Consider the following 24,656-nt stretch of genomic DNA (forward strand, 5'->3'; position numbering starts at 1 on the left):
CAAAAATTATACAATTAGTCTTTTTAAAAGTACTTAAAACATTAAATAATTAGTTTGAAAAACATTCTTTGAGATGTTTGGTGTTGCTTTTAATTCCGTAATAGTGTCTTTATTTTTACTCCCCTAGTCAAGGAAATGTTGTACAGTTCCGGACCAAATTGTAGCGAATCAAACCATAATTTATCAATCTGATTAGGCAGATAATCTCCGAAACTAACAAACCGATTCTGATTAATTCTGATAGAAATTCTCGTGCTAATTTTCGAAGTAATTCTGTTATGTGTTAAACAGCCCAGGGGCCAGGGGTTATCATAAAAAAATGTCAAAATTAGATTTCACAATTTTTTAAAAGTTTATTGAAGGTAGTTCAGGTACGAGGGAAATTCTTTCTATAACATTAGGCCAATTTTTAGAGTTACTTATACAGGGTGCCTCAAAAAATCTATGAATGAGGCAATTTATTCAGAATCATGCTCGGATACCTATTCCAAATTATATATGTATGGTCAAACAGATTTATTTTATCGATTACCTAAAAAATTTTCATGTAATTTTTGTTCGGAGCCGAAATTTCTGTCAATATTTAATTCGTTATGTGGTGAAGCAGCTCATTGAAAAAAGATTCCTTGAAAGAAGTCATTAAAATTTCTGGCATATACTTAATATTGTGTTATCGTTGCCAGTACTCATATATTATACACATACGATAATAATGAAAAGGTTTACACCCAAAACTACAATTAATCAATTATTTATGTTCCGTCTGATAAGGTATCGTAGTAAAGAGAAAATATATGTGAATTCACCTGTAACTACAATATGTAGTTTTAATAAAATGGCGAAATTTTCAAAATTTGTGATGCTTACAGTTCAGTAAAACCGAATTTATTTGAGGTATTTTGAGCAATTTTAAATTCTATGAACATCTGTATATGAACTAGACCTACTTGAATGTACTTACTGTTTTTCGTGCTTATGTAAAAATTCAGTTACTTTAAGAACAATGCCACAACCTGTTGGTCATCTGCGCGCGGCGGTCTGTTTTCCCCCTCTGGCAGCTAATTCCCAAAATGGTGATAGGAAACTTGCGCGCAAATAGTGAATTATAAGGGTTATTATTACCTAGTAGTACCTAATTGATAAGAAGTAATCGGCGTAGTTCTTTTACCCCCCCTGTATATAGTTCCAGCACATCCACAGTATATAAATTTGGTAGCTCAGGAACGAAAAAAATCGAAAACTGCCCTAGTCTTTAGTGTCTCTGATTTCTACCAGAGACGCTGTATTAATATAAAGTTGTGTTCATATGAATATATATTATATTGTGGTGACCAAATTGGAATCAAAATTTCGCGCTGAAAAAATTTAAAACGGCGCGAAATCACATTTGAATAATTGGAATTTGAAAAAAATTCAACCGAAAAATCGTTAAACATAGGCAACGACGTGCACGTTAACGTTTTTTGGGTAGTTGGCCGTTCTGCTAGTGAATTTTAGTTAGAGGGTTGGTTGGTAGAAAAAAGATGGCCGCTTGGTAGAGGAAGGTGAAAGGCGTTATTTTTGGTTTGTTTGTTGTAAGTGCAGCATGCGGTAAGGAAGCTACGTTGTTTAGTTGGCTTGGTAGTTAATAAAATGGAGGAAACCTTTATTTAACTACAATTAATCGTAACGACGACGTTGCCACAGTTTTCCCCAACACGCGCAGTTAATTCTTGTGTTCTTTTTTATTGGAAACATGCGAGTTTTCGACCAAAACGAACACGTGATGTAAATTTGTTTTATTGTTTGTAAATTCACAGATAGGGTTAAGATTTTAATCGTCAACTGGTTCTAACACAATCTAACAGACATTAGATTTATCTAAATAAATACGTGTGCATTTTATGACTATTTATCGTGTGTTTGGTTTGGGATAAGCAGTCCACGAAAGAAACCTTCGAAACAAATTGTTTTAAGTAACCAATCACTTGGATCATGGCATAATGTAAACACTTTGAATCGTTGATAAAATGTGGCAAATCAAGTAATTTTTTTCACCTCCTGCAATTTCTCTATCTCACGATTTCAACTTCAGTAATTTTCTTTGTTGTACAATTTAAATTGAACGTAAATTTTCATGCTCTGCGGTTTCTAACCTCACGTAATATTTTATCTGCACAAGTTTATGTCACACCAGATCTCTTGTTTTTTTTTATAAATCTTTGCTAGTTTTTGTTTTGTAAATATTTTGTTGATAAATGTTTGCATTATATAAATTATCTGAGCTCCAATTTTAATGTGAAATAAGAATTATTCGTTGTTTAAAATTTCACAAGATTGTATGGCGAATTTAAAATGTTTTCTATTGCTCTTTTTGAAACTTTAACGCTTGTTCGGTTGTAGTTTAATATTAAAATCATTGAAAGTGAGAAGCGGAGTGCGCGGTTCCTTTTCGAGCTGTCAGATTTAGAGTAGGAGTTAGGGATGGAATAGATGACGTAACGCTGTCGGCTTCTGTCCATAGCCGGGACCCAACCACGAGTTTGCCCTATGGCTATTTAGAATGAAACTGATATGGTTCGAACGCCATACTCCTATAGCGCTCTGGTGACGCTGCCGCTGCATAGTTTTTTATTACAATTTTTTTCTCTTGTTGACTGCCATATGACTATCGTAGTTCATATTGCTTCTTCTGCTTCCAGAACTCTCAGTCTCCATTGTGCGAACTGCTAAGTCCGGAAGTCTACTAGTATTAAAATCCTCATATTCTTCTCATGTTTTATCTAAACTTGAATATATTGCCACTATTTGGTCTCCATGTTACATTTGGTACTAGTTAATGTTGGGAAAACTCAGTTTCGTTTCGTAAAATCTCAGTCATTCAAGACTGATGGCAGTAGCACTGATTATAAATTATAATTCACTATTCGAAACACATAATCTTAACTGATTTAAACGATTGGTGAACCTCCTGTTTGGCAAGTTTACCTCTAAAACTGTCATCTGTTTCCAAAACTAAAAGAAATCTAAAACGAAAGAAGTTCTTGTCAAATAAAACACTAATCAATTATTGTGGCGGGATCGTTGGTAGGCCAAAACAAATCATTAATTATTTTATGAACAGGTGATTAATATCAAATTATGAATAAATAACATTTATTTTGAAATACAGTAACGTTTTCTATCGTACAAACTTTTAGTGATAAAATTAAAAATTATGTTAAAATCTAAATTTAACAAATAAATCACACAATCAGTCTAGTGCTTAAAAATAGACAAATATATTTAAGTATATTATGTACATGCAATCATATTTATATTTTTTTAAAATAGGTAGATATAGTTAAGCTCTAAACAAGTAAACACGTTATATAAAAGTGTTTATTTTTAACCAAAATAGTGCGTATGACAGCCCAGCTCAAAGCCCAATAACGTCATATACAAGCCAACAACCTCAAGAACCGTAATATACAAGGCGAACTCGTTAAAAATAATACCAGACTTTAAATTTATTCAATTTATTTTACTAATAAAGAGTCCATTCTGTACATCATGTTATGCATATGGGTGTATGTGCGTACAATATTTGTCTTCATAAAAATAACATTTGTTATGTATATACTTACTCAAAAAGTACCTCGGCTCCCCTCTTACTCCATTTACATGCAATATCTGAAGTATAATTGATTTACTTGCGACGTTAACTGAGTTCTCATTATAACGAACATAAAATCGCACATTATACCTATTGTTATGTTTTGACTACCTATTGTGTAAACATCAGAGACCGGACCCGTGAAGGTAACCTTCAAGTCGCCCATAACCTCTTCCTTAAAACTGAATATGTGTGCATTTAATGCAAAAACTAACCCTTTTAACATCGTACAGTTATTCACCTGACGGTTAATGACTCCGACGCGAGGTTCACGTGCAGTTACCCTGAAAAATCTGCTCTCTGATAACTATCTACGTCTACGTTTACAAAACCTCAGTATTAGAACGAGTGTTCAAGAAGTTAATACACACAAAATAGAATAAGACGTTTTAAGTACCTGAAACAAACGATATCATTTGTAAGCACATTTTAAACGGTTAAATAAAATTCAAAAATACTGAAAGAACTCTTGACATACAATATCTTAAAAAACATACACTCGGTATTGTCATGTAACTGTCGTTGTCAGGTCTGTCCGTAGTTCAGTCATGCTTTCACTGTACTTCGGAGTTAAAATTAATTCACGTATCAATCTTTAAACACGCTAATTGACGAAATGACATTGACCAAATCAGAGTGAGCATCAACAGCAATTTTTAACTTCAACAAGGTTTAGTTCATTGCAAAGTAGTCACAATAATTTTTACAAAATTTGTGGGAAACCAACATCTCGTATTCGTTCATAATGTTCAAAATATTACCAATTATTAAAATTTATTTCATTTCTACATCATAATTTTAACTTACCGAAATAAAGAATGTGTAGGAAAGTATTCCAAAAGGACCAGCTTTTAAAGTGCAACTTTTTTGCGATCTTGTTAGCATAACAAGTAGACATTTTTGAAGGACGATATCTGCCTCGTACCATTTTGAAGTCCACAGTGCATCAGATACCGATTCACTCTATAATATGCAATTGGTTAAAAGATTAGTGGTGTTAAGTGAATTAGAACAATAGAACAAGCACACCTACATATCTTTTGGTTTTACTTACAGCACTAATAACACGTTGTCCTGCTACACATACAACAAATATTGCTGTAATCCATGACATAAAATGACAAAATCCTGTAAACGCATTGTGTCCCTGAAAAACAGTCTTCAATGTCGTATAACTCACTCCAAGCAACTTAATTACGTCTATAACTTGTTTTTCCAGACATGCACAAACAGCACCTGTTAAGGCAAAGTGGCCAAACATAACTGTTGTAAAAGTTGTATCAATTTTCTCCATTAAACTTTAAAGATATTGTTAAAGTTGGGTATAATCCTTCAGGAATTAATACTTACTTCAAAATTTCGTTGTGGTACGCTATACACTTTTCGAGTCTTTTATACGACGTTTTGGGATTGTTACTATCAAAACATGACACTATTAAACTCTTTAAATGATCTATTCTTAAAGTCGCGTGATAAGATATTTCTAGAACATGGTAAGAAATCTGGGAGCAGTTTTTACTATGAATAAGAGCGAACAAAAATTCATAAAGAAGAAATAAATGAAAAACTGGAAAATAATCCAGATCGAACCAACTCCATGCAGGGCTTCCTAAACCACAGTAATATCTGGTTAAGCCTAATTCGGCAAGAGTAGTTTTGCATTCTGATTTTTTTACAATTTTCATAATTTTATACGCAACTATAGTTGCAAACTCGCAGATAGTTAGTACTTTTGCAAACAAGTTCAGTTTTCTGTTAAGATCATCAAACCCAGGGGGTTTCCCAAAATTTTTAAATGTTGATAGTTGTTGCAAAATTTCCGCTATGTTGTGTTGTTGTCTTAAATATGCAAACACCATGTAGTATATTCCATACGAACTGACAGCAATGGCGATATCTTCAACATCCAGATATTCATGACCTAGAATATATTAACAAAGTATTATTTTGTACAGTTTTTCTTTAAATTATCAAAACTGTAAATCACTTGCCTCTTATAACAAAAAATAGAGTAACGGCTATTAATGTATTAAGTAGGACAGTTATTAGGCAATATGCAATTATCTGAAGTTTGTATCCTATTCCAGGATTTAATTCCATCTTTTTATTTGGCCATATCAAACTCCACTTAAATACTTTTCGACTAACACCACAAATTTGTATTTTGTTTTCATCTCCACTGTTATTAGTTGGCGTTTTCATTTCGATACAACATAAACAACTCGATATTCTTGTGTTTTCTTTTTATTTCTATGCTTGTTCACAGTTTATTAATTATTTTTATTTGAAGATCGTATTGATATTAATTAACGTCTATACTTCTGTAATAGCTGGAGCACATTTACGAAAAGACAAATTTCCAGTCTCAGAATACTTAAGAGTTAAATTAGCACACGTGGCCTGGTTTCTGATACGTCATAATTCACTATAAACTAGTGATTGGTATTTAGTTTTTCTTTACGCGTTTAAAGTAATGGAATAAAAGTTTAAACTAAACATTTCAATATTGTATGATATTCTGTCGTTAATTGCAACTGCCACCGTCACGCACCTATTGATTATTAAATATTCAACGTAACCAAGCTCTAATTAAGAGCAAATAATTAGTGATCATAAAATTATTGAATCTAAAATTCATTTATTTGGGGGACTTTTTTTCTAAGAGTTCGACCTGTTGTAAGAAGATTAGATGTTTTTTAGCGTTTAAAATGTCGTAACGTGAAACAACGTTCTACGATTTATTTTTCATTAATCTGCCTTTGAATTTGTTTCAGTGTTAGCACAAATCTGGAGCAAACACAAGACTGGAGTGACTACCAAGGATTAAATATATCAAAATTTACGCTAAAGAAAGACTATATTTTTGACAAACAAACAGGTAAAATAATTTATAAATGTCTGATCATATTTTCTAGAAAAGAAAACAACAAAATACAACTTTTTTGTGGAAGTAAAATAAACAAGAGACTGAAGTAAACATCAAATTTAAAACATTAATAACAGAACTGAAAAATGGATAACAAATTACTAAACTAAAACCTACAATAGTAAAAAATTAAATATTAGAGAACAAGTATGGGAAATGCGTCGGTAAAAAATGGTTGATGGAAACAACGAAATAAAGACTGTAATAACATGATACTCCAAATAATGTTTACCATGTACCTACTCACAGTATTTCGTTGAGCAAAAGTGATTTTGATGAAACATCGAAACAAAGCTCGAATAGCATTTACCGATTATACAACAATAAATTTTGGAAAAATAATTTATGTTTAAATATTTTATATACAAAATTAGACTAGTATTTTTGGAGCTAGGAAGTAAGTAAACGAAAATTTAGGTGAAAAAAAAATTAAAGCAAGTGATTTATTCATCATACTACGTTCATTATGTACTTCTAGTAAATTATAACAAAAATATTTTAATTTGAACAAATGTGAAAAACCCGATTGCCTATTATAATAGGTAAATGAGATACCCTCTAAGAAAAGAGAGTGTGGGTGGGCGGGTCTAGTACCTGCTAAGATAAGACTGATTTTAGCAAATGACATTTTTGTAAATACCTACGTAATAATATCATAACGGCTGAAATTATAACATTTTTTATTGACGAAGAAGTCATGAATTAAACGGGAACTTGACGGCATTCAAAAATTAGAAATTTGAAGCGACTAAATTGGACATAACTACAGAGAACACTGTAAATTCCCAACAATTTATTTTTTGAGCTAAAAAAAACAAAGACTCAATCAGAAAATAGTTTAACTGAAAAGCAACAAGGCAATATGCACGAAAAAAATGTCGATCAAGGTGTCAATACCTTTAACCAAAAGAAATGATTTATCTTTAAGCGAAACTAATTTGGAAATTGGTAATATATTATCTAAATGTTTTGAGACGTGGTTATTGAACCACCAGGTATTATATCAGTAATTAATACTCCCCGTCTTATGGACTCTTTCGAAAATGTGATTATAAATGAGAGCAGTTTGTTAAATAAATTGTTAGCTTTAAACTTTGGTCTTGCGCTAGGTTTGTTAACATCACTTGTAATGTTTTAACATATTAAAAATTTCTTTATCGAATCGGTTTTACCACTGGATTGCCACAAAATATTTGTTAACGCTACTTTTAAGAAAAGAAACAAAACATTATCTCCAAAATAGCCTCCCATAAGTGTCACATCTATGTGCTATAAAATTTTTGAAAGAGTAATCTAAACAACTTCAGAGGGTGGGCTCCTAACCACAGCTTGTTTCCATATACTCATCACACCTGTATTCCATCGGGTCGGTCAGTTGATTCATGGTTGTTAAAATGTTTATACTAGAATCCCCAAATATACTTTAGAAAAAAGTTTTGACACGAGACGTCAAAATGAATGGTAAATTTTATTTCATATGCTGGTTGCGGATGTGCTAAGAAGATCTCGCCCGTGTTCTGAAAGAATATACCGGGAAAACCTCCTCACATTTTGTTCAACTGATCTCCGAAATCTCTCTTGATTCCGAAGATAGAATTGTCAGTTTCGATGTAACATCTCTATTCATAAATGTCCCTGTAGCCGAGTCCTTAACATTAATCCGTGAAATGTCTAATCTCCACATATTTTACCTTCCAAGGCCAATTCTACAAACCAATCTTCTGGTACTCCGATAGGATCCCCTCTCTCACCAGTCGTCGCAAATATTTTCATGGAAGCTTTTGAAGACACAGCCATGGAATCCGCCCAACTTAAACCCAAAGTCTGGACTGTCTCAACAGTCAACACTCCGACATTCATTTTACCATGAGAGTGGAACCCAACAATTGTCTTCCTTTTCTTGATGTTATGGTAGTAACCAGGTTACCCGAAGGTCAACTTGGTCATTCAGTCTTTCGAAAACCTACCCAAGTTACATTAGGGAAATTCCACACGACTTAATGATAAGACTTTCGATGACCAATGTCAAACAACCTATTATCACTTTACTATCACCTAATTAACACTAGTATATAAGCACCAATTGTATTGTAATGAACCAGAGTATTCTTGATCGTCATATTGTTGTATTATTATATTAATAATTAACAAAAGTGTAAAAGTTCGAAAATAATAAACAACTTATTTTTTAAGTTGTTTATTCGTGAATAAACTTAATTGGCGCAGTCGGTAGGATATCGCAGTTGCAAAGTACAAATTGCAATTTGGAATTTTAATTCCTTTGGCGGTATCTAAAAGAACTTCATCTCCACTTGCATTGGGCAAGAAATCATCACCCCGGTCTATCGAAGACATCACAGAAGACAGGCAATACCCAGGTTAGTCCGAGTATCCTTTCTTACCTTCACAAACCCATTTTTAATAATAACAGTCATCACGCTCGTTTAATGAGCTTATTAGATTCTCTAACTAACGCATTTGAAAATATTAATTTGTCAAGCATGCCAGACCAACAAGTTAATAATGAATTATTAAAACTGTATGTAAACACAGTCCCTCATTATAATGGCGATCCAGATACTCTCGAAATCTTTATATCAGCATGCGATGAATTATTTACCTTATTTTCTATCAATAATCCTCAATTACAAGCTTATTTATTGCGTGTAGTTATCGGCAAACTTACAGATAAAGCTCAGATATTAATCGGTTCCAGAACTGATCTTAACAATTGGATATCAATAAAAAACGCATTAAGACTTAGTTTCGGGGATCAACGTAATTTAGACTGTCTAGAACAGGACCTTATTACTCTCTACCCTAACAGAAACGAATCCCCCTTAGATTTTGGTAAACGTATTCAAGTTGTGAGAAGTAGGTTGTCTGCAAAATTAAAAACTGTAAATATAACCGAATTATCAGAAGCTACAAAATTAATATACGCTAAACAATATGATAATGTAGCCTTAAAAACATTTATTCGCGGACTTACGGGGTAATCTTCAAAGTATAATCAGACTAAGAAACCCTAGAAGTATCGAACAAGCAATATCTTATGTAATTGAAGAGGAAAACTTCAGATATACCCAAAATTTACCAAACCTCTTGAACAAAAGACCCCCACAAAAAACATTTACAAACAACAGGCCCCCTGTTATGACCAATAATCATTACATGACCAATAATCATTACAATCGTATGCCAAATCAATTCATCCCCAATAATTTTCAATCAAGACCAGTATCACAAAATATTGTCCCACAAAACTCTTTATCACCAAATTTTAACCCAAATTTTGTGCCTCAACACTTTCCAAGGCAACCAATCAATTTAATTTCAAATAAAATTGAACTCCACTATACAACCCCAAAAAATTCCAACAGTAATTCCCCGGTTGAAAGATTTCACTCCACACTAGCAGAAGAAATTCGATGTTTGAAAATAGAAAAACCACGCGAAGAAGTTACAATACTAATGAAACGCGCGATTGTAGGATACAATAATTCTATTCACGCAGTAACGGGACATACACCTTTCGAGATAATTAATGGTCACATAAATGGTAACAACCCCTTCGATTTATCGGATGAAAAGATCATATCTAATTACATTCAGAATCATAAAGAAAACGCTAAATTACTCTGTAATACCATAAAAGAGAAAAACATTAACTACAAAGAACAAAATATAAATAAGTTAAACTGTAAAAGAGAAGATCCCACTAACTATACCCCAAATGAAACGGCTTATATTAAATCAAAGGAACGAAATGAAGCAAAACCTAAATTTCACGCTACTAGAATAATCTCTAACCAAGACAAAAAAATAACAACAAGTCGCGGTATCTATCATAAGTCAACTATTAAGAAACCTAGAAAGTTTTATGATAAGCAATTGTTACAGGACGACACCAATCCTTAGGACCATCTCTGCGCAGTACAGCCCTGCACAAGAGCGGTACAACCCCACCACCCACCCTTCGACGGCACAAGAGCGGTACAACCCCACCACCCACCCTTCGACGGCACCGGGGTGGTACGGACCCAGACAGAACGCACCTCGCAGTACACGCGATCGGTCGACAAACTGTACATACATTTACACACTATTAATATATAGTTATAAAACAACACTCTTTTCTTGCCGTGTTCGTACCGTGTACGACACGGTTATACGGTCCTTCGAACAGCCTGCGGCGCGACGCCACATTTGGTCCTTCGAGCCGGATGAAACAGCGATCAAACAAATCATCGAATTTGGTCCTTCGAGCCGGATGAAACAGCGATCAAACAAATCATCGAATTTGGTCCTACGAGCCCGATAGAACAGCGATCAAACAAATCATCGAATCAAGAAACATCAAATCTACAATCCAAGTAAGTCCTATTACCCTGTATGCATATTTATTTCAATCTGCGCCAATCTGCGTGTACCGCGTTCTCGTATATCAATAACGCATAATTCGATTCAAAAAATCCCATTTATTTCATTAAAATGACTGTAGAAACGGTAGCCGAATTACGCTCCAGGCGAGGAATCGCTAAATCCAAAATAACTCGCATTGAGAACTTCGTTAAAAATTTCAAAAATACAGATAGCGTTTATCACCTTGAAGTACGGTTAGAAACATTAGAAAACGTGATCAAAGAATACGAAAGTTATCAAACTCAAATTGAGTTGCAAGACAACGCAGATAACGATCGCGAAATTATTGAGACACAGTATTACAACATAATAGTTGACATTCGGGAAAAATTAAATAAATACTCACCTTCATCGGCGTCTAGTCAAAATAATAGTAATCCTAACAATAATCATCACTTAGAAACGTCCATCAAACTTCCTACGTTAAATTTACCAACATTTTCAGGTTCATATTCGGAATGGCTGTCATTCAACGACATATTTTGCTCGTTAATTGATCAGAACAATAGTTTAAATAACTGCCAAAAATTTCACTATTTAAAATCCTCATTGAAGGGAGAAGCGTTAGCGACAATTGACGCTCTCACTATTTCGGTAGATAATTACAAATCGGCCTATGACTTGTTAAGAAAAAGATACAATAACGTAAGACTAATTACTCAAGAACATATTTTAGCTATCATTAATAGTCCTGTTATCCTTAAAACAAATTCTGTAGCTCTGAGAAAATTATGTGTCGACGTTACGACAAACATTGAAGCACTTCGCATACAAAATTTACCCGTAGAAAGTTGGGATGCATTAATTGTTCCATTAATTGTAGAAAAACTAGACTATACAAGTCGTAAAGAATGGCAGGCAACATTAAATAGTGAAATACCAAAATTGACGGATCTGATTTCATTTTTAGAAAAACGTTGCGAACTTTTGGAATCAATGCAACAAATATCAGTAAACAAAACACATAGCATAGATCTTAATAAACATAATAATAATTTCAATAAAAACTGTCAGCGCGAGTCTACAACAAAACAACGTATTTTGGTACAAACTATTAACAAAAACATCCTTAGGTGTAATTACTGCAAGTCAGAATTGCATTTAATATTTCAATGTACAGAATTCGTAAATCTTTCAGTAGAACAACGCCTCTCTCATATTAACAAGGTCAAATCTTGTACGAATTGTTTAAAATCTAATCACATTGTGTCAAATTGTAAATCGACTAATACTTGCAAAAAATGTCACTTACGACATCACACATTGCTTCATATACCTGAACAATCGACAAGCAATTTGTCATTATCAGTGTCACATATGAACAACACCACTGTACTTCTTGCAACAGCAGTGGTTAAAATTGCAGATGCTTTCGGAAATTATCAAGATTGCAGAATTATATTTGATTCATGTTCACAAAGCAATTTAATCAGTACGAGTTTATGTCAAAAATTGGGACTTAAATTACAATCAATCGAATTCCCGATTAGTGGAGTAGGCGAAATCGAAACACCAGTTAAAAATTCGACTAGGGTAACCATAAAATCTCGTTTTAATCCAACTCTTTACAATCTCAATTGTTTAGTATTGCCTAACATCACATCAAAATATCCATGCCAATTCTTTTCAAAATCTCAGTTCAATATACCCATAAATATTAATTTAGCAGATTCTAATTTTAATGAACCCTGTACCGTTGATCTTTTGTTAGGTGCAGAGTACTTTTGGCAAGTAATTTGTAACGGTCAAATTAACATATTTAATAATCAAGTATTCCTTCGTGAGTCCGTTTTCGGATGGGTCTTAACAGGTAAAATTTCCGGTCCTTCGCAGAACAATACAGTCGATACTGTGAGAGATAACCGACGTGATGTGTGTGTTTCTGTGGGTTTAGCTCTGATTTTTGACTGATTTAAGTCCAGTTAAATTTTTGAATTAATAACAACTTATTGTGGTGCCACTTACGGTTAGTTTATCAACAGTACAGTGAGGTTTACAACAGTGTATGGGAACATATTTTATGATTTTCTTTAACACCTCTATTAATTGAAATCCCGTAAGTCTTATCAATTACTGTTTTTGCCTGCTGTTATCTTGTTTCTTACTGAGGCGAGTGACTGTGGATTTAAAATTCCTCGTCGGAAGACGAGGATATTCCCAAAAGGGAAAGGCGTCATAAGAGCGCCTTTTCAAGATGGGGGAGAATCCTTGTTCTCCTCTTTTTCCAGCTAAAGACCAAGCTATTGTTTTAAGTGCTATTAAAGATGTAAAACTTACGGAATATGTTGTAGCTATAGGTGATATAGTTACATCAAAAAATGTTATTTTCGCGTCGCGAATGTCAAACGATCGTATATGCATTTATCTGAGTCATAAATCCTATGTAGATCAAATTGTTTCAGAATATTCTACTATTAAAGTCAACGGTACTGAAGTAAATGTACGTCGTTTGCTTAATCCTGCAAAGCGTATTATTTTTTCTAATGTCTGTCCGTCTATTCCCCATAGCATTATAGAAGAGGTTGTCAAGCAATTAGGTTTTGTTTCGGTTTCCCCCATGTCATTTCTTAGAGCAAGTATACAAAACGATGAATACAAACATGTTTTAAGTTTTTGTCGACAGATTTATGTCCAACCTAACGAGTTAATAGATCTTCCGTCTTCACTTGTTATAAAGTACGACGAAACGAACTACCGAATTTTCATGAGCTATGACAACATTTGTTTCAAATGCAGATTGACTGGACATCTGGCAAACGACTGTCCGGGTGCCATTACAGCGTCTTCCCCCAATGATACCGGCATTACCAACATTATTATAGAGAGTCCTAGTAACGGTAGTCAGACAGCAACTTCACCAGAAGTGGGAACTAAGCGCCCTACACAGGACGACAGTTTAACTGAACAAAATCCCTTGGACTTATCACTTGGATCACATGCGGAAAATACTCAGCAAGAGCAACCAACGAAAAGGATTAAGCCTTCAGATTCCACCGAAAGTTTAACCCCTGTTTCTGACTTACTGCATCCAGCGAAACAGCTGCTTGAGAATGCCCAGTACCCACTCAATTTTGAGCAGACGGTTGAGTTTCTAGAAAAAGCAACTGGAGAAGTTGATCTGTTGAAACTGGCTCATAAATACACAACTGACGTGCAAGGTATAATAGATATGCTGTTTGATATATTTCCTATTGTTCAGCACAAAAGCATAAAGAATCGTTGTAAGAAAATTCAGAAAAGGTTAAAGAAAATTTGCGGTAAACTACGAAATATTGACATTTCTGACGTTCCCTTGACAGATATTGATCTTTCGCAACAAAATGCTTCAATTCAATAATAAAAATAACTGTAATTACTTTGTTAGTTCTCTTGTGTACTCGAATATTGCTTCTCTTCTCGCCAAATATGACGAATTAATTGCGTTTATCTCTTGCAACAATCCTTCATTTGTTTTGTTGGCAGAAACGTGGTTATCTCCTAGTATACCTGACAGCTTCGTCTCTGTGCCGAATTTCACTCTTTTCAGAAGTGATCGAATTAATAGATTAGGAGGGGGTGTATGTATATATGTTTCTGACCAGATTTTATCAGAATTTTCGGTAACTCCTATAAATGTTAATACTTTCGGCATTGATTCACTTTTTTTGAAAGTATCTGATAAAAATGTTACTTTTGTCCTGGGATGTGTTTATCGCCCTCCGAGACCAGTGCTGCTTGCTGATGATAATAACTTATTCAGTTCTCTGTCGCAACTTGCCTTTACTCACAATAAATTTTTTGTATTCGGAGACTTTAATATGCCAGACATAGCTTGGCCTTTAAATATGAGTCAACATTTCAGTCCATCTTCGCAGCTATTAATAGATCTGCTAGTTAATAGCAACTTGAACCAACTTGTTAATGAACCCACCCGTTATAGGCTGAACCAAAGACCGTCTACATTAGATCTGATTTTAACGTCTGATGATACTTCACTAGCAAATTTGAATTATTTAAACCCATTCGGCAAATCTGATCATGTAACTTTAAAGCTAGATCTCCAACTTTGTTTTGTAGCGAGATCTAAAACTGTTACCTTACAAAAGCGGATTGTTGACTTTAAAAAAGCTGATGAATATTTGTCTACTGTAGACTGGGCAACCCTTTTAAACCATCCATCGGTTGATACAAATTGGGAAAGTTTTAAAAATCATTTAAAACTAGCAACTGATAAGTATTCTTACACCATCACTTACAAAGCATCTTCTTCTAAACCATGGATTGACAACAAAATATTAAAATTAATAAAAAAGAAACGTTCACTTTGGCGAACCTTTAAACGAACAGGCAAGGAAGATGATTATAAGGTTCATCGTGCGTTTTCTAACCGCGTTTCGTCAATCATCAAAGATGTAAAACATAAATATGAAAAAAGTATTGCCGATCAGAAAAATCCCAAAAAGTTCTACAGCTACATTCGCAATAAATTATCAGGGCCTGTCAGAAAGCCGCAGGTGAAAGATGCAACCGGGCACATTATAGAGGACGATTGCGTTACAGCCAACATTTTTGCTGAAACTTTTGCTCAGTCGTTCACAATTGAACCAGACGCGGATATACCGAATTTGTTGACTACTCATAACTTCGATTGTCTTAGTGGTATATGCTTCTCCTACGATTTAATAAAAGATAAATTGCACAAATTAGATACTACCAAATCTCCTGGTCCTGATGGTATTAGTGCAAAAATTTTAAAAGAGTGTGGCAGTTCCCTTGCTCGCCCGCTTTGCATGTTGATGAAGCAATCATTTCGGTCAGGACGATTGCCAAACGATTGGAAAACTGCCACCATCACACCTGTGTTCAAAAAAGGGGACAAGTTTAATGCGGCGAACTATAGGCCTATAAGTTTAACTTCAGCAGTAGTGAAACTAATGGAATGTATCATCTACGATCAGTTGGTGGCGTTTTTAACAGCACACCAGGTTATACCTCGTGAGCAACATGGTTTCACACCTGGAAAGTCCATAGCGACCAATTTGCTCTGTTGTTTAGACAACTGGACTAGAGAACTCGATTCTGGTGGCTCAGTAGATATCGCGTACTTTGATTTTTCGAAGGCTTTCGATCGTGTGCCGAAACGCCGACTCCTTTTGAAATTACGACATTATGGAATCCAAGATAGTCTTCTCAGGTGGATTGAATCTTTTCTTTCTGACCGAATATTTAAGGTTAAGGTTGGTGATATGTTTAGTTCTCCTTTTCCAGTTCTGAGCGGTGTGCCACAGGGCTCTGTATTAGGACCCTTGTTGTTTTTAGCGTATGTATCCGACATAAAAGATTGCTTAATTTCTCCTTGGGCAATGTATGCTGACGATTTGAAAATCTACAATATTTGTTCCAATTATGAAGTCTTAACGAAGGATATAGCAACTATTTATAACTGGTCACTAAAATGGTTACTTCCAATTAATGCGGACAAATGTAATATCCTTTATTTAGGCAGCGACAATCCAAAGCAAACTTATTATATCAACGGCACCGAGCTTACCAAGTGTGTTTCTTTGTCGGATATGGGTGTTATCGTAACGTCTACTTTGACATGGTCTGAACATATCACAAAAGTCGTGAAAAAAGCCAACAAGATACTATATCTTCTCGGAAAGACATTTGCTAAAGCTGATGTAAATACTGTAACTAAACTGTATAAAACTTATGTTAGACCGATATTAGAATATGCCAACTGCGTTTGGGTTCCAACATTACAACGTGATATCAATTTACTAGAATCTGTCCAGCGTCGTGCCACAAGAATACCGTACGGACAAGTGCGCCCCTCTTACCCTGACAGACTTAATCTTATGAAATTGCCATCGTTAGCCGACAGGCGTGTAAGAGGTGACATGTTGACAACATTTCAGGCTTTTACAAATATTAGTTCACCTATCAGACATCTTTTTCCTGTCAACATTGATGGACGAACCAGAGGTCACCGGTTCAAATTGGAGAAGGACAATTTTCGGACTTCCATTCGTCAGACGTTCGTCACTAACAGGGTATTCACCGAATGGAATGCATTACCCCCTGAAGTTGTTGAAAGTGCTTCCGTTCCTAGATTTAAGGTCAACTACGACACCTTTCGAAACCGTAGATAGTTGTATATAGTTATATCCATAATTTATTATATTTAAAATAATTTGTGATTGCATCAATTGTCGTCTTGCGCGGGCATAACAGACTTCGGTCTCTGCCCGAACGCTTCATTTTAATAATAATAATAATAATAATAATATTGTCGCCTGTATTTCAAACGCAAATCCCCAAGATATGCTAAACAAAGAAATTCATAAATTTTGGGAATTAGAAGAAACAGCTGTAAACACCAGTAATTCCTTTTCCGTGGAAGAACTTACCTGCGAACGGCATTTCTCAGAAACGGTCAAAAGAGATATTAACGGTCGGTTTATGGTACGCCTACCCTTTAAGAAGGATATTACCATGCTGGGGTTTTCCGATGTAACCGCCCTAAACCGTTTTATGGCACTAGAAACTCGTTTGAACAAAAATAATTCTCTTAAAGCCGATTATACAAACTTTCTAGACGAATATTTAGCTCTAGGTCACATGAAATTAGTTGCAGGTGAATCTGATTTTCACACTAAACAATTATATTTTTTTCCACATCACGCGGTGATAAAGAGTTCGAGTACTACCACCCGAGTGCGTGTGGTGTTTGACGGAAGCTGCAAAACAAGTACCGGTGTCAGCTTAAACAATATTCTAATGGTAGGTCCAACTATTCAACAAGACTTGTTTTCAATCATTACGCGCTTTCGGACCTACCAATTCGCATTCAGTAGCGACGTAGTAAAAATGTATCGTCAAATATGGGTCGATCCTTCAGATACACCTTACCAAAGGATTTTTTGGCGCAAGAGTAGTGACAAACCAGTTGAGGTATATGAGTTACAGACCGTAACGTATGGTACCGCGTGTGCCCCATACTTAGCTATCAAATGTTTACAAAAATTAGCCATCGATGAACAACTCGATTTTCCTCTAGCCTCGACAATTATCTTACGCGATTTCTATGTTGATGACTTGCTTACGGGTACTAATTCAGTCAAAGAAGCCATAGAATTACGCAATCAATTAATTGGCGCCTTAAATAGGGGTGGTTTTCAATTACAAAAGTGGGCATCTAATTGTCCGGACATTTTGCCCAATTGTAGTCAAAATAACGATGTAGTTAAATTAGACCATAACGACGAGGTCAAAACACTAGGTTCAACGTGGAATTGCAAAACGGACTGTTTAAAATATGTCGTGGAAACAAAGCCCGTGGAAAATACTACTAAACGATCCATCTTATCAAAAATCGCGAGAATTTATGATATTCTAGGTCTCTTGTCACCCGTCCTTGTTTTGGGAAAAATCTTAATTCAAAAGTTGTGGCTCATTAAACTCGACTGGGATGATCCTTTACCGGAAGATATACGACAAACGTGGCTTAAACTTGAACAAGAATTACCCATATTAAACACACTACAAATACCTAGAAAGGTTGTATCAAATCAATACAATAACGTCGAAATTCATGGATTTTGCGATGCGTCCATGTCGGCTTATGGTGCCTGTGTTTATATCCGAACGTTGGACTTAAACACAAATTCGTACAAAACAGAATTATTATGCCCACGATCACGTGTTTCTCCATTAAAAACTATCACACTGCCTCGACTAGAACTTTGCGCAGCCGTGCTATTAGCCCGCTTAATACACAAATTATTACCTACAATAAATCTAAACATAACAACGCAGTATATGTGGACAGATTCATCAATAGTGTTATCTTGGTTAGCATCATCGCCAAGTACCTGGAACGTTTTCGTTGCAAATCGCGTTGCTGAAATAAGCACATTAACGAGTATTTCTAATTGGCATCACGTTAAATCTGCTGATAACCCTGCAGACATTGTCTCAAGAGGTAAATTACCTAGTAAACTTATTACGTCTGATTTGTGGTGGCACGGTCCACATTGGTTATCAAAAAATAAGTCAGAATGGCCAGCTTCATTCGTTAGTTCAAATGCACAAAATGTACCAATTTTAGAAAAACGCGCCAAGTTGAAAATTTTGGTGGTGACCAATAACAACGTACTTCCATTGTTAACAAAATATTCATCCTTCGATAAACTCCAGTCAGTACTAGCATATTGTCTTAGATTTATTCACAACTATGTAGTTGATCGTAACAATAAATTATCAGGTCCATTTTCAACTAAAGAATTAAATGACGCAACCAACAAAATCATTAAGTTAGTCCAAGCATCAGAATTTCTAAGTGAAATACATGACTTACAGCGTGGCAGAGAAATTAACAAGTTAAGCAAACTACTTAAATTAGATCCATTTTTAGACAAAAGGGGTATTTTAAGAGTGGGAGGTCGCCTAATCAACGCGGATATCAATTATGAGCAAAAATTTCCAATCGTTCTACCATCGAAACATCACGTGACCAAGTTGATTATTCTTAAAACACATAAGGAGCAATTACACGCAGGTCCAGCAGCGACTCTTGCTGCTGTTCGCGAAAAATATTGGCCGATTGCAGGCAGATCAGTAGTTAGAAATTTGCTACACAAATGCTATGTTTGTTTTCGAGCAAATCCGCAATCTAATGATCAATTAATGGGCAATTTGCCTGCTCTGAGAGTGCAGCCATCAAGTCCTTTTCTTAATTGCGGCATAGACTATGCAGGACCCATTGTTATGAAGGAAGGTGGCCGTCGTAGTAAAAAAACCACCAAAGTTTACATTGCGTTATTCAAATGTTTTGCAACGAAGGCTGGCCATATAGAATTAGTTACTGACTGCACTTCAGAAGCATTTTTGAGTACACTAAAACGATTCATGGCGCGAAGAGGCAAAATTTCAACCATTCATTCTGACAATGCGACTTATTTTACAGCAGCAAATAAAGAACTAAACAAATTATTCCATTCTTCACAATTTGAAAGCGAAGTAGTTCAATCTCTAGCAAAAAATAATATTAAATGGTACTTCATACCAGCACGCTCTCCTCATCGCGGCGGTTTTTGGGAGGCAGGTATCAAGTCGATAAAATATCATCTAAAACGTGTTGCGAGTAATGCTTTATTGACGTATGAGGAGCTCTATGCGCTTTTGACGCAGATTGAAGCATGCATCAACTCCCAACCCCTGACTCCATTATCCTCTGACCCGAGCGATCTCACGGCCTTAACTCCTGGGCATTTCCTCATCGGCGGAAAATTAACAACCTCAGTCGAAGACGATGTTACAATGGTGAAAGAGAATCGTCTGTCACGGTGGCAACGCGTCCAACAATAGGCGCAAAGCTTTTGGAAGCGCTGGTCAGGGGAGTTCCTAAACACGCTGCAACAAAGAAAGAAGTGGAATCGCACTGCTAAAACAGAGGTGAAGCCAGGACTTCCCGTTCTACTACGCGAAGACAATCTCCATCCGATGTGCTGGCGAATGGGAGTCGTCATGGAGACACATCCAGGAAAAGATGGGATCGTCCGGACAGCCACCATCAGGACATCATCGGGACCTGTCGTGCGGGCCACAAACCGAATCTGCCTGTTCCCCATCGACGACGACACCCAGGTTTGAGACCACAGGTTCAAGGGGGGCCGGAATGCGCAGTACAGCCCTGCACAAGAGCGGTACAACCCCACCACCCACCCTTCGACGGCACAAGAGCGGTACAACCCCACCACCCACCCTTCGACGGCACCGGGGTGGTACGGACCCAGACAGAACGCACCTCGCAGTACACGCGATCGGTCGACAAACTGTACATACATTTACACACTATTAATATATAGTTATAAAACAACACTCTTTTCTTGCCGTGTTCGTACCGTGTACGACACGGTTATACGGTCCTTCGAACAGCCTGCGGCGCGACGCCACAATCTCTCTACTAGTCATAACATCAACTTTAAGTAATTCGGTGGAGGAAATCACTATCACCCCTATCCATTCACAAATTTTTCCATTCCATCTAGGTGTGGGTAAAGTTATAGAGACAAAGCACACATTTATCCACTACGTCAAAATTAACCCACTAATATCACTGCTTGATAACACCATTTCCTACTTTAACACCATTAACACCACACTACATTTACAACCATCCCCTATAGAAACGTCTTAAGAAACTTACTATTGCATGCCCACTTTCTTATCCTAGAATCAGAAAGAAAACTAAACAACCTTAAACCCCACATCATCAAAAAAAGAGGCTTGATAAATTTAATCGGCAAAAGTTCAAAATGGTTGTTCGGTACCCTAGATTCAGACGACGGCGAGCGCTATGATCACGCTCTTAAGACATTATCCGTAACCCAAGAATCAATGTCAAAGCAAATGCAACTGCAAACTTCACTAACAAAAAGATTAATAGACAGCTACAACCATACAATCACAACTTTGAGTAAAAACCAACAACTAATCAAAATCAGGCTAAATTATTTTGAGGATAATGTATATAAAACTTTTGACGATATATCTGCTTACATTAGAGCTCAAAATATTTTGGACCAAATTATCCTAAATTGTCAAAACCTCATCACACTTCTGGATAACCTAGAGGATGCTATAATGTTTGCTAAATTAAATACGTTACATAACTCGATTATCTCAGTTAGCGATATCAAAATCATGCATGACCAATTAATAAAAATCTACGGCGATCAAAAAATTATAAAGTTCAAAGACATCACGTCTTACTATCAACTGATAAACTTGAGAGTTGTTTTTAAGAACGACAAAATAATCTTTGCTCTACACATCCCAATTTTCTACTCAAAACATTTCGATTTCTATCACCTATTCCCTGTACCACAGAACAACCTAACCATAATACCCAATAAACCCTTCCTTATACTCGGCACATCGGAACACCAGTACCAAGACGAAGAATGCGAATCAATAGAAGACTTACACATCTGCGAAAATCAGTTAATACCAAATGGAGACGATTGTATAATTTCACTCATCCAGCACATGAAACCGAACCAATGCCAATCAACACCTATACACGTCAATGAACCTATATTTGAACAAATTGGAGACGAACACCTCTTAATAATACCAGTAATCAATTCGATCAAGTTACGAAAAATCTGCAAAACTCAAGGATACACATTTATCAAAGAACCGAGTTTGATAAAGGCCTCTCACCACTGTAGCGTAAGCACGGATACGTTCCAATTCATCAACGAAGAAAACACGATCAAAGGCGAGCCATTTATAATACCGAATATCAACGACAAAGAAATCCAGAAAACCTCTAACCATGGACACCTGCAGTTACACAACGTTAACCTAGACGACATTTCTCGATTCAACAGTCAAATCCAATACATCTACATTCCAAAAGACGAGAACCACCACCACAGAGAAATCGGATATCTGACCATCCTTGCTCTACTATCCGTCAGTCTCATAATTTTTCTGATTTTTAGATTTCGAAACCAACTCCAAAAAACCCTAACACGAAGAACGATGCAACCCCAAGAAACTGGCGAAAACAACATCCCCAAGTTATTTTCGGCTTAAGGAGGGAGGAGTTACATTAGGGAAATTCCACACGACTTAATGATAAGACTTTCGATGACCAATGTCAAACAACCTATTATCACTTTACTATCACCTAATTAACACTAGTATATAAGCACCAATTGTATTGTAATGAACCAGAGTATTCTTGGTCGTCATATTGTTGTATTATTATATTAATAATTAACAAAAGTGTAAAAGTTCGAAAATAATAAACAATTTATTTTTTAAGTTGTTTATTCGTGAATAAACTTAATTCCCATAGGGACCGATGTCTTCACGCTACTTCTCATCACCACTCCTCCCAAAAACGGTCTGTCATTGACTCCCTAATTCATCGAGCCACTACCATTTGTCAACCGGACAAACTCCAAAAAGAATTAGAACATCTCCAAACGTCTCTTCAACAAAATTGATACGACCACCACACTATCAAATCTGTCATTCAACGTCGGCTTAATTCCAACTCTGACAATACTTCAAATCGCCCAACTGATTTCGTATCGACTGCATATCTCCTATTTATTCCTCAGGTCACTGACCGTCTGTCCAATATACTCCAAAGGCAAAAAGTTAGAGCAGTCTTAAAAGGTGCTACTAAAGTTGCACAAATTCTTCCTTCCCTCAAAGATTCTCGCCAAGCTCTAAACTGTAGAGAAGCCTACAGTATTCTCTGCTCCTGTGGTGTAAAATATATAATATTATTAATAATAATATTAATAATAATGGATACTTGTACATAACTCCGGATAAGTCTACACAAATACGTATAACAAAAAAAAATCAATACAAAACAATTATATAACTAAACACTAATCACTAAAAATGATATAACTCGACATGCAGGAACTTAAACTACAGTGGCGTAAGTACTGCATTTTTACACAGATAAGTGAAATGTTTGATATTCTGTAAAAAGAAATCTACAAGTGGACCATATTATTGTAACTTCTGCACATATTATATATCGGCGAATAGAAATGTTGATTAGTTCTACACCAATTTATTGCAAATGTTCCAGTAGTACATCTACAATTTAAGGGCGGTATGTGAAACTTAAAATTACTAAGCAGATTTTCTGAAAACATTTTCCCGCGGATCAGCTTATGTAAAAATACAATATTTGCCACCGTTTTTCTATCCTTCAACGAGTTTAGATTAAATTCCTTGAAAAGAACTACGCTCGAACAAGTTCTTACGGGATATTTGCCAAATTTAACATAAAACAAATGTTTACAAAATTTTCTTTGATTACGCTCTATTGAAGATATATGAATTTTGTAGTATGGATCCCATTCGACCGATGAATATTCCAGTTTAGAACGGGTAAATGAATAATATAATACAAGCAAAGAATCAACATTGGTAAAACCCACAGTATTTCTTATAATAAACCCTAACATTCTATTAGCATGATCACAAATATGTTGAAAATGAGGTATAAATGACAATTATGAATCAACCACAACACCAAGGTCTTTAATTTGGAATACTTTATCTATTTCTGTATCGTTTAATTCATACTTATATTGTGTAGTATCAGGTGATTTAGAAAAGGTTATTACTTTACATTTGGCTACATTAATATTTTGTTTATTTTATTGTGACACCATATAATAAAATTATTTAGATCATCTTGAAGCGAGTAACAATCATCAAGCGTGGTAATGGTTTTAGTCACCTTCAGGTCATCAATGGACACAAAGATAGAACACTTAAATTCTAGAAGTGCGTCATAGAAGTATATAATAAATAAAATGGGTCCAAGGTTTGACCCTTGCGTTACACCACTCGTAGTTACATAAACTTTAGAGCGAAAACCACGGTACAATTTCCTGTTTAATAACTCAGTTTCCTTTTTTAAGGATAATGTCGCCCAAAGTCCATTAGAAATTTCTTTCTGTGTTGCATCATTTTATATGAAATAAGTACCTTATTTTCAAATCTTGATAATTTATTGGAACACACATCTTAATTGTATGTTGTAAAAGTTAAACTATGAATTATACGATTTATTTGGATTACTGACAAAGGAATGAATTTTCACTAAATATTTTATTAGCTATTAATAATTTATGTAGC

General features: G+C 35.4%; 1 protein-coding gene across 1 annotated transcript; it reads left to right on the plus strand.

Annotated features, from left to right (window-relative positions):
* The first annotated feature begins 17,291 nt into the window (after nucleotides 1–17,291).
* On the plus strand, nucleotides 17,292–20,621 carry LOC135125692 (uncharacterized). Its single transcript, XM_064051345.1, has 2 exons — nucleotides 17,292–20,291; nucleotides 20,337–20,621. The coding sequence occupies exons 1-2, from the start codon at nucleotides 17,292–17,294 to the stop codon at nucleotides 20,619–20,621; spliced, it is 3,285 nt and encodes a 1,094-aa protein (XP_063907415.1).
* The last annotated feature ends 4,035 nt before the right edge of the window (nucleotides 20,622–24,656 follow it).

Source organism: Zophobas morio, unplaced genomic scaffold, assembly GCF_036711695.1.
Source record: "Zophobas morio isolate AGI-343-1 ecotype UQ-CSIRO unplaced genomic scaffold, CSIRO_AGI_Zmor_V1 ptg000009l, whole genome shotgun sequence".
Lineage (NCBI taxonomy): Eukaryota > Metazoa > Arthropoda > Insecta > Coleoptera > Tenebrionidae > Zophobas > Zophobas morio.